A 14324-nucleotide genomic window follows, 5' to 3' on the forward strand; every position below is an offset into this window, starting at 1 on the left:
GTGACCCATGTACATGCAAAGGGAGACCACTGAGACATACTTCCTCTAACAGCAGCGCAACGGTTCCCCCAATTTGGGCAAGCAAGTGTATTAGACTGTCAGCCCAGATGACATGTGGTTGTACTGGTCACACACACACGAAACAGGCTCCAAACAGAACAATTGCACTGGTGTGCAGAATAACACTTCCCCTGTCTCCAGTTGAGCTAAGAGGAACCAGTTAGTTTGTCAGCTCTTGGCTGAGCAATCGGATATGGTCGTGCTACACACACAGAAGTTAGAACAGGCCTCTAATGCATACACACACATTTCTATCATATGAGTTAAAAGAAACGAACTCAAGCCCAGTGAGTAGGCTTAAAGATGGATATTTTAGTACAAAAGCATTAGTAAGGTTTAACAGAAAATGCCCTCACATTCCCCATTTAAGAAATGAAGTTTCTTTTAAACCTTCAGTTAAACCCTTACAGCGTTAAAACAATCAAATGAAAATAAGAGCGATTAAAAACCCTTCTGGTGCTCGGCCCTGCCATACATGGTAAATAACCTCCGTTGGGATACTGAGTTGAATCTCTTTCTGCCATCAGCACAGTCTTTTCTATATCAAATAATATTTAGGGAATTAACTGACTCTGGGACCACATCTTCCCTTTAAACAACCCACCCTGCACAGCCAGAAGAGGACTGGCCACCCCTCATAGCCTGGTTCCTCTCTAGGTTTCTTCCTAGGTTTTTGGCCTTTCTAGGGAGTTTTTCCTAGGGAGTTTTTCCTAGCCACCGTGCTTCTTTCACATGCTTTGCTTGCTGTTTGGGGTTTTAGGCTGGGTTTCTGTACAGCACTTTGAGAATATCAGCTGATGTACGAAGGGCTATATAAAAAAAAAAAAAAAAAAAAAAACACCATCTGTAGTTGCTCCTCTTAGGACAATGTACACAAACCAAATGGGCCATTAGATCAATTTGGGCCCCGTGCTCAGGGTTTGGACCAATATCATAAAAATGTAATTTGGTAATAGATATAGATAAATTAATTTGACTCTCAGGATCAGAGTTACCCTCTCCCTTCACCAGGGCATGCTGAGTATAGTGTCAACATCTTCAGTACACAACTTCTTCACCCATGTCACAATTGTTGTGAAATTGTTAGGTGATATTACTGCATGGTCGGAACTAGAAGCACAAGCATTTCGCTACACTTGCATTAACACCTGCTAACCATGTGTATGTGACATAAATTTGATTAGCTTAACATCAATCGAAACAACAAATCCATAATACATGAATTGCTTCACTCATATAGTGAACGTACTCAAATCAATTGGTCAGTTTTCAACAACAAAAAAATCATTCAGTTTCCAAATCATAATCAAAACCCAATTAATTATCCAAACCAAAATTTGAACGACAATGCTTCAGTGATTCACATTATAACCACAGATCAGTATCCCAATGCATTCTTAATTCACCCCCCTTCAGGCACTTAGTCTTCTTCAGATAGCTTCATAGTTCAAGTGGATGGCCCATGATAATGTCCCAAGTTCAATGTCCCATCTCGGCCACCCCCACCTCTACCACCCATTATATCTTGACCATTTGCCAACCAGCATACCAGCAACATGAGAAGTTTTGGAACGGATCTCTCTTCATGCTTACTCCACGTGGACTCCTGTCACACGCCTGAGAGAAAAAGCAGTTGATAGCTTTGATTGGTTGCTGGCTCTGACTCAGGTCTCTCGGTGAAAGGGGTGCAGACAGAGCCATATTGAACACCTTTGTCGCTCTTCTTCAGCTGGTTAGAGGGGGTTCACACCGTTCTCGTGGCCAAAAGTATCCATGCATTTAGACACCGACCGTAGTCACCCTCACAATAACCTCGAGAGAGGACAGATCAGAGCAGTTTGGTTAATTTCAGATTCAGGAAAACCAGAAGCAGACTATATGAAAAATTATTACTTTTACCAATTATTCTTAATACAAATCTCTAAAACACGTCAATGAGAATAACACATTCTGTTGAAACAATTTTCAAATGGGCTTATACTCCACACTGTCAACTTCACCGCAGAGCCACAGGATCAGGAAGTTAGACCTCTAACCCATCGGGAGAATCCCAACAATCCAGCAGAACCAATCTGGTGAGATTTGTATTGAAACAGAACAAGCAACACAACAGTACACTCCTGCATGCATCACTCGATACACTCCTACATATCACTATTCCCCCATTTTGACACAAGACTCACAATGTGAGATGTGTAAAAAAAAAATACAAAAATAAAACACCACTACTGGTTAAAAATAAAACAATTTCAAATGACAAAATTGAATTAAAATCACTACCCATAACTCCATAAAGAAAAAGTATTTTTTTACCCATACAGTCATAGGAAAATATACTTAAGACAGCCTACCCTTATTCAAAGGCAACACCCTCCCCTCCGTCCAAAATCACAAATAGGGCTGTGAACCATAAACTTCATAATTATCAGTATTACAAATCACCTTAAATTCATCATCCAAATGGCTTTCCAGTGAGAGTGATCAAACCCCACTGGAAAGTCAAGACAGAGGTCACACAAACCCTTCAAAAAGAAGTGTTCCTTACTATATTCGACTAATTCATGAAAAAACAGTCAAATGTTTTGGATCCCAGGTTTCCATTAAGTTTCCAGTACATTTCTTATCAAAAGAATCTACAAGTGTTCAATTAAAACTCCGAAATTAAAAACTTTGAAATTCCATGTGTGCCCCTTTAAGATAGGGCCGCGCTAACTTGCGAAAACTCACTAACCCAAATGAAATAGTCCACTCAAGTCAAAACACGGTATTAACACCACTAACAAATATTCATAGCAAATGTTTTGTGAGTGGGTTTTTGCAAACCATACGGCAAAAAAATAAATAAAAAATGGCCAGGCCAGTTCCCTTTACAAATCTATTTCAGAATAAGACAACATAAAACAAAATCTCACATGAGATTAAAAGACCCAAGGTTCTGAGTTTGCAAGGAGTATTTTTCATTTATTACCCTTTAGACTCCTATGTCTTTAATTCTCCAACCCCAAAAATCAGTTCAATTTCCTCCCATGTCAAATGATCCTGGTGTCGTTACAGGACCAATGTTGTAATAGCTGTTTCGCCTTCTTCCGGTAATGTTATCACTTTAACCTGTTGTATTGATTTAGTCAAAATATAAACCTGTTTAACAAATCTACAGCCTTCAAAATGTTTGTGCTGTCCTATCAGCGTAATAGTCAAATAAAACATTTACTTGGATCTATTTTAATTTTAAGCACTGTTCCCCGCAATGGAAAGAGATTATAATTTGAGAATACATTACCTTTGTGCTCAAATTCAGTGGTGTTACCTACACTATAAAACCCAGCAACAGTAATCAGAAACTATTAAAAGAAGGTTTCCGATTCAACTATTCAGACCTCTGCTGCAAATGTCCCACTGCGTCCCTTACAGCCCAGTGAGCATGACTCGCTTTCACCAGCGGACTAAAACATGGCATTAGTAGTCTATCCAAAAACCACTAATAACATATTTCCATTCAAATTATTAGAAGGCATTGTTTTCATTTCAGTCTACTCAAACAATATTATTCTATATTTTTAATACCAACCTCTGCTTCACACTTGTTAATTTTAAAGTCATGGACGTTTAATTAATATGTAAATGCACCAAATAAAATGCATTCGTCAATTCATGAGGAAAAAAATACATTGATGGGAGCTAATAGTTCACAATGAGAGCCTCTTTCTGTCAACAATATCAATCCATTGCTGTTGTAGCCTTATATTATCATGCATTAATGAATATCCATATTTTAGTTGGCAATTATAATCATGGTCACAGATCTATCGCAATTGCCTATCCGCTATTATTGGAATTCATTAGATTTAGTAATTGTCCCCTCTGATTAGGCTACAGGTAATAAAACAAACACTTGCAATTTTTAACAAGCATATATTCAGTTCATATCCATATCATTAATATTTGATTCAGGGATTTCAATTACGACATCATTCCTTGTAGCCTATTCTATCAGACGATTAAAGAGTCGTTCAATTTGAACTAAGCAAGCTGCTAAATCGTCAAGAGTTTATCTTAAAACAAACATTGGCTGCTATAAAACTTTAAGAAAAAAAAATGGCAAATAGTTGAAATTACAAATCAGAAAGTCAGTAACATAGACCCTATGCTATTGAAATGACAAATAAATCCCGCAAATAACCCAATTATAATGGTCTGTAGTCTTAACATCTAGCACAATTTCCAGAAAATAGCCTTAAAGTTCGTTCAAGTGTTTCTCAAATAATGCTTTAACCTTATCTCTTAACAAATGATCCATAAAAAGGGGACCAACACAGAAACCGTGTATTTATTATTTTCCCACCAGACGTACATCTATGTCTGGGTGCGCAAGTTAATATATTACTTATAGTTTAGTTCCATCATTACTTCATCAAATCTCTAGAAATCGATTATACACACAGACAATATCATTATTTTTTTAAATATTTTCTCATATCTTCACAGAATCAATATAAACTCAGCAACAACAAAAAAATGTCCTCTTACTGTCAACTGCGTTTATTTTCAGCAAACTTAACGTGAGTAAATATTTGTATGAACATAATTTTCAACAACTGAGACATACAGTGAGGGAAAAAAGTATTTGATCCCCTACTGATTTTGTATGTTTGCCCACTGACAAAGAAATGATCAGTCTATAATTTTAATGGTAGGTTTATTTGAACAGTGAGAGACAGAATAACAAAAAAATCCAGAAAAACGCATGTCAAAAATGTTATAAATTGATTTGCATTTTAATGGGGAAAATAAGTATTTGACCCCCTCTCAATCAGAAAGATTTCTGGCTCCCAGGTGTCTTTTATACAGGTAACGAGCTGAGATTAGGAGCACACTCTTAAAGGGAGTGCTCCTAATCTCAGTTTATTACCTGTATAAAAGACACCTGTCCACAGAAGCAATCAATCAGATTCCAAACTCTCCACCATGGCCAAGACCAAAGAGCTCTCCAAGGATGTCAGGGACAAGATTGTAGACCTACACAAGGCTGGAATGGGCTACAAGACCATCGCCAAGCAGCTTGGTGAGAAGGTGACAACAGTTGGTGTGATTATTCGCAAATGGAAAAAACACAAAAGAACTGTCAATCTCCCTCTGCCTAGGGCTCCATGCAAGATCTCACCTCGTGGAGTTGCAATGATCATGAGAACGGTGAGGAATCAGCCCAGAACTACACGGGAGGATCTTGTCAATGACCTCAAGGCAGCTGGGACCATAGTCACCAAGAAAACAATTGGTAACACTACGCCGTGAAGGACTGAAATCCTGCAGAGCCCGCAAGGTCCCCCTGCTCAAGAAAGCACATATACATGCCTGTCTGAAGTTTGCCAATGAACATCTGAATGATTCAGAGGACAACTGGGTGAAAGTGTTGTGGTCAGATGAGACCAAAATGAAGCTCTTTGGCATCAACTCAACTCGCCGTGTTTGGAGGAGGAGGAATGCTGCCTATGACCCCAAGAACACAATCCCCACCGTCAAACATGGAGGTGGAAACATTATGCTTTGGGGGTGTTTTTCTGCTAAGGGGACAGGACAACTTCACCGCATCAAAGGGACGACGGACGGGGCCATGTACCGTCAAATCTTGGGTGAGAACCTCCTTCCCTCAGCCAGGGCATTGAAAATGGGTCATGGATGGGTATTCCAGCATGACAATGACCCAAAACACACAGCCAAGGCAACAAAGGAGTGGCTCAAGAAGAAGCACATTAAGGTCCTGGAGTGGCCTAGCCAGTCTCCAGACCTTAATCCCATAGAAAATCTGTAGAGGGATCTGAAGGTTCGAGTTGCCAAACGTCAGCCTCGAATCCTTAATGACTTGGAGAAGATCTGCAAAGAGGAGTGGGACAAAATCCCTCCTGAGATGTGTGCAAACCTGGTGGCCAACTACAAGAAACGTCTGACCTCTGATTGCCAACAAGGGTTTTGCCACCAAGTACTAAGTCATGTTTTGCAGAGGGGTCAAATACTTATTTCCCTCATTAAAATGCAAATCAATTTATAACATTTTTGACATGTTTTTCTGGACTTTTTTGTTGTTATTCTGTCTCTCACTGTTCAAATAAACCTACCATTAACATTATAGACTGATCATTTCTTTGTAAGTGGGCAAACGTACAAAATCAGCACGGGATCAAATACTTTTTTTCCCTCACTGTAAACTGAACAAGTTCCACAGACATGTGACTAACAGAAATGGAATAATGTGTCCCTGAACAAAGGGGGGGTCAAAATGAAAAGTAACAGTCAGTATCTGGTGTGGCCACCAGCTGCATTAAGTACTGCAGTGCATCTCCTCCTCATGGACTGCACCAGATTTACCAGTTCTTGCTGTGAGATGTTACCCCACTCTTCCACCAAGGCACCTGCAAGTTCCCAGACATTTCTGGGGGGAATGGCCCTAGCCCCCACCCTCCAATCCAACAGGTCCCAGACGTACTCAATGGGATTAAGATCCGGGCTCTTCGCTGGCCATGGCAGAACACTGACATTCCTGTCTTGCAGGAAATCATGCACAGAACGAGCAGTATGGCTGGTGGCATTGTCATGCTGGAGGGTCATGTCAGGATAAGCCAGCAGGAAAGGTGCCACATGAGGGAGGAGGATGTCTTACCTGTAATGCACAGCGTTGAGATTTCCTGTAATGACAACAAGCTCAGTCCGATGATGCTGTGGACACACCGCCCCAGACCATGACGGACCCTCCACCTCCAAAATTGATCCCGCTCCAGAGTACAGGCCTCGGTGTAACACTCATTCCTTCGACGATAAATACGAATCCGACCATCATCCCTGGTGAGACAAAACCTGCTACTCGTCAGTGAAGAGCACTTTTTGCCAGTCCTGTCTGGTCCAGCAAAGGTGGGTTTGTGCCCATAGGCGACGTTGTTGTTGCCAGTGATGTCTTGTGAGGACCTGCCTTACAACCGGCCTACAAGCCCTCAGTCCAGCCTCTCTCAGCCTATTGCGGACAGTCTGAACACTGATGGAGGGATTGTGCGTTCCTGGTTTAACTCGGGCAGTTGTTGTTGCCATCTTGTACCTGTCCTGCAGGTGTGATGTTAGGATGTACCGATCCTGTACAGGTGTTATTACACGTGGTCTGCCACTGCGAGGATGATCAGCTGTCCATCCTGTCTCCCTGTAGCGCTGTCTTAGGCATCTCACAGTACAGACATTACAATTTATTGCCCTTGCCACATCTGCAGTCCTCATGCCTCCTTGCAGCATGCCTAAGGCACGTTCACGCAGATGAGCAGGGACCCTGGGCATCTTTCTTTTGGTGTTTTTCATAGTCAATAGAAAAGTCTCTTTAGTGTCCTAAGTTTTCATAACTGTGACCTTAATTGCCTACCGTCTGTAAGCTGTTAGTGTCTTAATGACCGTTCCACAGGTGCATGTTCATTAATTGTTTATGGTTCATTGAACAAGCATGGGAAACCGTGTTTAAACCCTTTACAATGAAGATCTGTTAAGTTATCTGGATTTTTATGAATTATCTTTGAAAGACAGGGTCCTGAAAAAAGGGATGTTTCTTTTTTTGCTGAGTTTATAACTTAGAAATCTAAAAAAAGGTACTCGCATTAATGAACCACTCCGTGTGCGTTTCCAACGACTCCCCTTGTTACAAGGCAGCTCTGCAAACACTCCCAGCAGAATCCAAAAACGCTAGACTTGCCCCTACCCCGTGATATTCTATGATGGGCAGTGATGGACGGAACCCCAAGATAACGCTATATATCGAAACTTATTATCCGAGTTTAAATCAGTATATTATACAAAGCTCTTATTATGCAATATTCTATATGTTATTATCCAAACTTCACATGGACACTTATTTCTACACTCACAACTCTCATATATCACACACACGGGAACACGAACGCACAGGGGAATGAGACAGACGAGGAAAACCGGTTAATGCTGATTTTAGATTTCAAAAGCTTAGTCACTTGTAAAGGGTTGCCAATATTACCCTCAGAGTATTGCCTAATCAATGGTCCCAAAACGGGATTTCTCCACATGGGAATGTCACCTATCGCAATCAATGTGGTACAAACCCTTTTATGTTTACCAAAATATGCAAGGCAGAGTACCCGTGTCTCCTATCTAATTGAGTAACACGGTCCCAAAAATCCAATCGGAAATCCAATGCCTATGCTTAAAGGTGGATATTTTAGTACAAAAGCATTAGTAAGGTTGAACAGAAAATGCCCTCACAGATGACTCAACTACGTTGAGTGAAGCAGGACAAACAGCTGCCAGGGTACGCTATAGCTGAGTTATACCACAGCATTGTTGAATACTCTTTTCTGACTGGCTAGAAGGGCTAACTCGCCGTCCCATTGTGTCGTCCACTTTTTCAAAGATAATGTACAGAACATCGGTGTTATCTCTTGCATAATGCCCCCCACATCGAACCTCACCCTCAAGAAGCAAATCTCATTTTAATGAGTAGCGGAAAACCCCAGGCGAAATGAGGGAGTTCACCACCCCCTCAATCTGTAGCGCTGCTGATCGAATCTAGGCCTTCATTTGGAGTCGGTTTGCTATGGGTGGATCCTTCTGACAAGATCTTATACATGTTTTGTGTTTTTAAGGTATCCATCTTTATTTGTAAAAGAAATGATACATAAAAACAATTTCCAATATATAATACAACTTTATAAAACAGACTTTTACTTCTAATCCACAAATATAAACCATACAAAAGAAGCAGTGTAAGCATAGTCTATTTCCCCATTTGTTCAATCCCCGCCAGCCACAGACAACAGACTTTGTGGGTGGAGAGATAATACCGCCAGACAACTGAAGCAACACAGGAGAACCAAGAAACCTACTACTTGCAAGATCATGTTTCAATACACAAGCCATAGATTCCACAGTTTCACAGCTCTAATAGTCTGACAGCCCATTGTGACACATTTACAAGCCTCATTGCTCTAACAAGGCATGGGCATAAATCACATTGGGCTGTAGACTATCGCAGCTCTGTACTGAGGACCATGTTTGAAGCTTCAGGGGCTTTTGCTCATTAGATTATTGCACACAGGTTCTGATTACTCACTCTGTAACCCGGAGTGAGTCATATTTCTTCTCTGACCAGAGCAGGCGGACCACATGTATGTCACCACGGTAGCCAATGTTCTTGTCCCAGCAGTACTCTGGAGACAGCACTTTGCTGGGCTTATGGAGCCACAGGTACTTGTTGAGGTGACTCTCGTCATGCCACAGAGCCTCCACCTGGTTCTCTTTGTCCTCCATGATGGCCTGGTAACAGGTCTCCGTCATATTCTTCACAGTTCGCCACGAGCCTCCGAACACAGCAGCATGATAGTAGAAGTCTCCAGTCTCCATGTAGGCCCTGGACCTGGGGTTGCGGTCGTAGGTGTAGAGGCTCTGTGGTCGGTGGTAGTAGTAGGCGTGGAGCAGAGCAACAGAGTCTCCCAGAGCCTCGGAGCCGAACCGACCCACAAACACCTGGTCCACGTCAAAGCAGAAGACGTACTGGCTGTGGTGACGAATCTGTGACTCGATGGCATCTGCGATGGCCCTCATACGCATCATGGAGATGTCCTGCCAGCGAGAGTGTCTCTGCACCCTCACAACTTTCAGGCTACGCCTAGAACCAAGATGGATGTCTGGTACCCTCTCGGGAACGTCCGTGAACACATAGTATGTCACAGGTAAAACCACCATAAAGTGACGCTCAGCAGAGAGAAGGAATGCCTTCAGGTAGGCATCTAGATACCTTGGGATGGGAAGGAGTAAAAACTCTGGTTCAAGAAGAACTTATCAAAATGTTGTTTAAGTGACTGAGAAGTGTTTCATAAGAATTGATAAATTGATAATAATTTTTTTTTTTTTTAAATGGTAACAGATGAAAAACCGACCTGCCCACAGCGAATACAGTGAGAGACACAGATGAGTGGTTCATCCTGTGCTCCTGGTCGTAATGATCTGGGTCAAACATCCCATCCCAGATCACAGGGGCTCCCCAGTCAGTGCAGGTCTGAACATCACCTCTGGACCTGGTTGGAGAGAAAAGAACAGACTGGGTTTCAGAACAAATGGTAAAAAAATAACAAATTAAAATAAAAGTGGCTTCACTGTAGTGTGTACTGTGTGGTATATGGAATAGGAGAGTTCAGGTAGACAACAGGAAAATTATATAGAATGAGAGTAATAAGGGTAATTAAACCCCTTATTCTAGAGACAGTGGGGGATATGAAGCAAGTTAACATGCTGTCAATGCTCAAGGGATTGGCCCTTTTTAGTGCATTTGAATATAGCAGGACTTACAGTGCATTTGGAAAGTATTCAGACCCCTTCCTCCACATTTTGTCATGTTACAGCCTTATTCTAAAATGGATTTAATCAATTAAAAAAAAAATCCTCAATCGACACACAATACCCCATAATGACCATTTTTTTTTGTTGCAAATGTATTAAAATAAAATAAAAACATTTATTTACATAAGTATTCAGACCCTTTGCTACGAGACTCGAAATTGAGTTCAGGTGCATCCTGTATCCATTGATCGTCCTTGAGATGTTTCTACAACTTGATTGGAGTCAACCTGTGGTTTATTCAGTTGATTGGACATGATTTGGAAAGGCACACGCCTGTCTATATAAAGTCCCACAGTTGACAGTGCATGTCAGAGCAAAAACTAAGCCATGAGGTCAAAGGAATTGTCCGTAGAGCTCCGAGGCAGAATTGCGTCGAGGCACAGATCTGGGGAAGGGTGCCAAGAAACGTCTGCAGCACTGAAGGTCCCCAAGAACACAGTGGCCTCCATCATTCTTAAAACAAAGAAGTTTGGAACCACCAAGACTCTTTCTAGAGCTGACCGCCTGGCCAAACTGAGCAATCAGGGGAGAAGGGCCTTGGTCAGGGAGGTGACCAAGAACCCGATGATCACTGACAGAGGTCCAGAGTTCCTCTGTGGAGAAGGGAGAACAACCATCTCTGCAGCACTACACCAATCAGGCCTTTATGGTAGAGTGGCCAGACGGATGCCACTCCTCAGTAAAAAGGCACATGACAGCCCCCTTGGAGTTTGGCAAAAGGCACCTAAAGAATCTCAGACCATGAGAAACAAGATTTTCTGGTTTGATGAAACCAAGATTGAACTCTTTGGCCTGACTGCCAAGCGTCTCATCTAGAGGAAATCTGGAACCATCTCTACGGTGAAACATGGTGGTGACAGCATCATGCTGTGGGAATGTTTTTCAGGGGCAGGGACTGGGTGACTGATCACGACGGGGAAATATGAACGGAGCAAAGTACAGAGAGATCCTTGATGAAAACCTGCTCCAGAGCTGGGGTTCCAACAGGACAATGACCCTAAGCACGCAGCCAAGACAACGCAGGAGTGGCTTCGGGACAAGTCTCTGAATGTCCTTGAGTGGCCCAGCCAGAGCCCAAACTTGAACATCTCTGGAGAGACGTACAAATAGCTGTACAGCGACACTCCCCATCCAACCTGACAGACCCAAGAAGACTCAAGGCTGTAATTGCTGCCAAAGGTGCTTCAAAGTATTTTTTTTTAATACATTTGCAAAAAAACAAATTAAAAGTTTGTCATTATGGGGTATTGTGTGTAGATTAATGACAGGGAAAAACTATTTAATCCATTTTGGAATAAGGCTATAATGTAACAAAATGTGGGAAAAGTCAAGGGGTCTGAATACTTCCCGAATGCACTGTATACACGAAAGCACTCAAAATCAAATCTGGATCTCGGAGCTAGTCCCACTTTTTTTCTCCATTTTCCCCTCCAACCAGGGGTGCAATTAATTATCCAGTAGAACATTAAACCAGCAGTCCCACTGGGCACAAACGTCAATTCTATGTTGGTCCTTCTCCCCTGATTTCTCAGTTTGGCCAGTTCTCAGAAGAGTCTTGGTGGTTCCAAACTTCTTCCATTTAAGAATGATGGAGGCCACTGTGTTCTTTGGGACCTTCAATGCTGCAGACATTTTTTGGTACCCTTCTACAGATCTGTGCCTCCACACAATCCTGTCTCGGAGCTCTACGGACAATTCCTTCGACTTCAAGGCTTGGTTTTTGCTCAATTTCATTGAAGTGGAAACAACGTTGAGTCAACCAGCGTGTGCCCAGTGGGGTAGTCCGGACCTCGTTAGGGAACATTTGAATACCCCTGCACTGAAGCGTTTGACTGCGGGCTGACTAGCTCATTCATACAGGGTCAGACAAACATACCTCTAACTAGAACCACCGCCCGTTCTCCCAAATATGCTGCCAAACAGGTTGAAAAAACAGATAATGTGGTTGACATTGCACCAACTAACCTATTACAAGGACGTATGTGGTACAGAACTGTGTTGAGCTTAGCCCCATACCTTTACCAATAACACTTTGGTATCAATGCACGCCATTTAAAAGATGAAGATTTCATTGTCGGCCAAAACAAATAAAAGTAGTTAACACAGTAAAAGTAATGGCATGTTCTGTGCATGTCATTGTTCAGACAATAATCAATAAAAAAGGACTACCAGAGGTCTAAGGAGGCATCTATACTGTTCCCCAGCTTCAGCTTCTCTGCAGGGGCTTGAGGACATCGGCTCATGGGAATGAACCCCTCCAAGTACCTGCAACACAACATGTTGAGTCAGACTGTACACATCTTTCTGTTTCTGGGTGAAGTGTATGGATTGTTTCTATAGTGTGTGACTGGTAATGTGTTTCTGGTTATGGAAAGTTCACCATACCTTCAACATATGGATTTACTGAAAAATATATATATATATAGCCATTGATTGGCAAATGGGAGGAGTTGTTATGTTTGATTAGAGAGAGGGTATGTTAATTGTTTGGTTAGGGAGAGAAATTCTCACCTTACTGATGTGGGTGTGAAGTAGGCTATGAAGAGCAGCACAAAGGCACAGAATGCAAATGTTAATACACACTTTGCCTTGTAAATTAATCTGCTGGAAAATAGACAAGAAAATATTTTTAAAAGGTGCAATAGAGAGTCAATGCAATAACTCATCAATTGGCCAATATTTCCTGAACACATGGCAAAACGACAAACCGACAAAAACGACACAGCCTACCTCATTGTGTAGCCAATGCGGTTTTTTTTCTTCCAGAAGTCTGTTTCAGATGGTAAAAAGGAGTGAAACGAATATGCTGAGGGAATAACATTTACATTGATAAAGTGAATACCAAACTGATATTATGGCCATGACGAACAGCGCATTGTAAAGTTAAGTCATGATTTACTTGGATTTAGGGTAATAAAATGTAGGCAATAGATTTATCATACATCTGTGATACTAAAGTAGCAGTAGGGATAAGTCACAAATATCCCCTAAATATGACTTAGAGCGTTTACACAAATGAAAAACAGCAACAATGTCTTCAGGTGTAGATGGAAATGTTGTAGCCTACCTGTTCTTGTAAGCACATCTGCTTGTTGACGCGTCTATAATAAACGGATGCTGCTTTCAAGTGCGAGTCAGAACTAAAACCGTATAATTCTTCCGAATTGCTAACTGGTTGTAGTGATACAAGTGCAGTTTCAACGAATCAGAACGCGGCATAAATCTCAAGAGGTAGTAGTATCCTGTACACGGGGGGGGTTGTGATTGTCAACAAAGGATTGGTTGTCATAGTTTGGTTGAAAAGGTAAATGGGTATGTGGTGAAACGTCACAACTCAGGTAACAAACATTTCCCCGAGTTTCCCCTGAAATGACGATTTAGAGGGTCGTTAAAATGAAATTTCCCACTTCGAACTAGGAGCTCCAGATAACTTGGATAGTACGTGAACGCGGCATCTTTCCCCCACGCCAACATGACTCATCTGACCATTCGTCGGATTGTCCTGAGCTCATTTGACATATCACACGACGGAGCGAGATATTTTCGAGATGAGGCGTGTGTGACAAAGCAACAAGGGAAAGTAATAAAGAACAGGCTCAAATAAATTGCGAGTTATATAATTACCAAAGCGTGGTGCTAAACATCACTAGGCGTGTATCAGAGTCAAATGCTTGTTGGCATCAAAAGGTCATAGAATGGTTTGGGAATCTGTTGATTCAGGTGGCTGAGGTGACCATTCCTGATTGCAGTGCATACCTTACACAGGTAGCCAGCATCATATACCCATTTGAAATACATGTTTGCCAAGGAACAACAGTTGATATGAAACGCTTATGTAGGTCTTGAAGTATAATTTATACATTATTATG

General features: G+C 41.7%; 1 protein-coding gene across 8 annotated transcripts; it reads right to left on the reverse strand.

Annotated features, from left to right (window-relative positions):
- Positions 1–58: 58 nt before the first annotated feature.
- Positions 59–14177, reverse strand: LOC106582820 (alpha-1,3-galactosyltransferase 2). 8 transcript variants are annotated; one of them, XM_045705768.2, is made up of 7 exons: positions 14080–14177; positions 13186–13261; positions 12967–13059; positions 12625–12720; positions 9996–10133; positions 9170–9853; positions 59–1872 (listed from the first exon to the last, which is right to left on the reverse strand). In XM_045705768.2, the coding sequence occupies exons 2-7, from the start codon at positions 13188–13190 to the stop codon at positions 1863–1865; spliced, it is 1026 nt and encodes a 341-aa protein (XP_045561724.1). In that variant the 5' UTR covers positions 13191–13261; positions 14080–14177; the 3' UTR covers positions 59–1862. The 8 variants fall into 8 exon arrangements, with proteins under 8 accessions (XP_045561724.1, XP_014021768.1, XP_014021764.1 ...); XM_014166293.3 differs by lacking the exon at positions 14080–14177 and adding an exon at positions 13523–13983 and having other exon boundaries at positions 12967–12991; positions 13186–13225; XM_014166289.3 differs by lacking the exon at positions 14080–14177 and adding an exon at positions 13523–13983 and having other exon boundaries at positions 12967–13056; positions 13186–13225.
- Positions 14178–14324: the final 147 nt, after the last annotated feature.

This window comes from Salmo salar, chromosome 22 (genome assembly GCF_965601325.2).
Source record: "Salmo salar chromosome 22, fSalSal1, whole genome shotgun sequence".
In the NCBI taxonomy this organism is placed as follows: domain Eukaryota; kingdom Metazoa; phylum Chordata; class Actinopteri; order Salmoniformes; family Salmonidae; genus Salmo; species Salmo salar.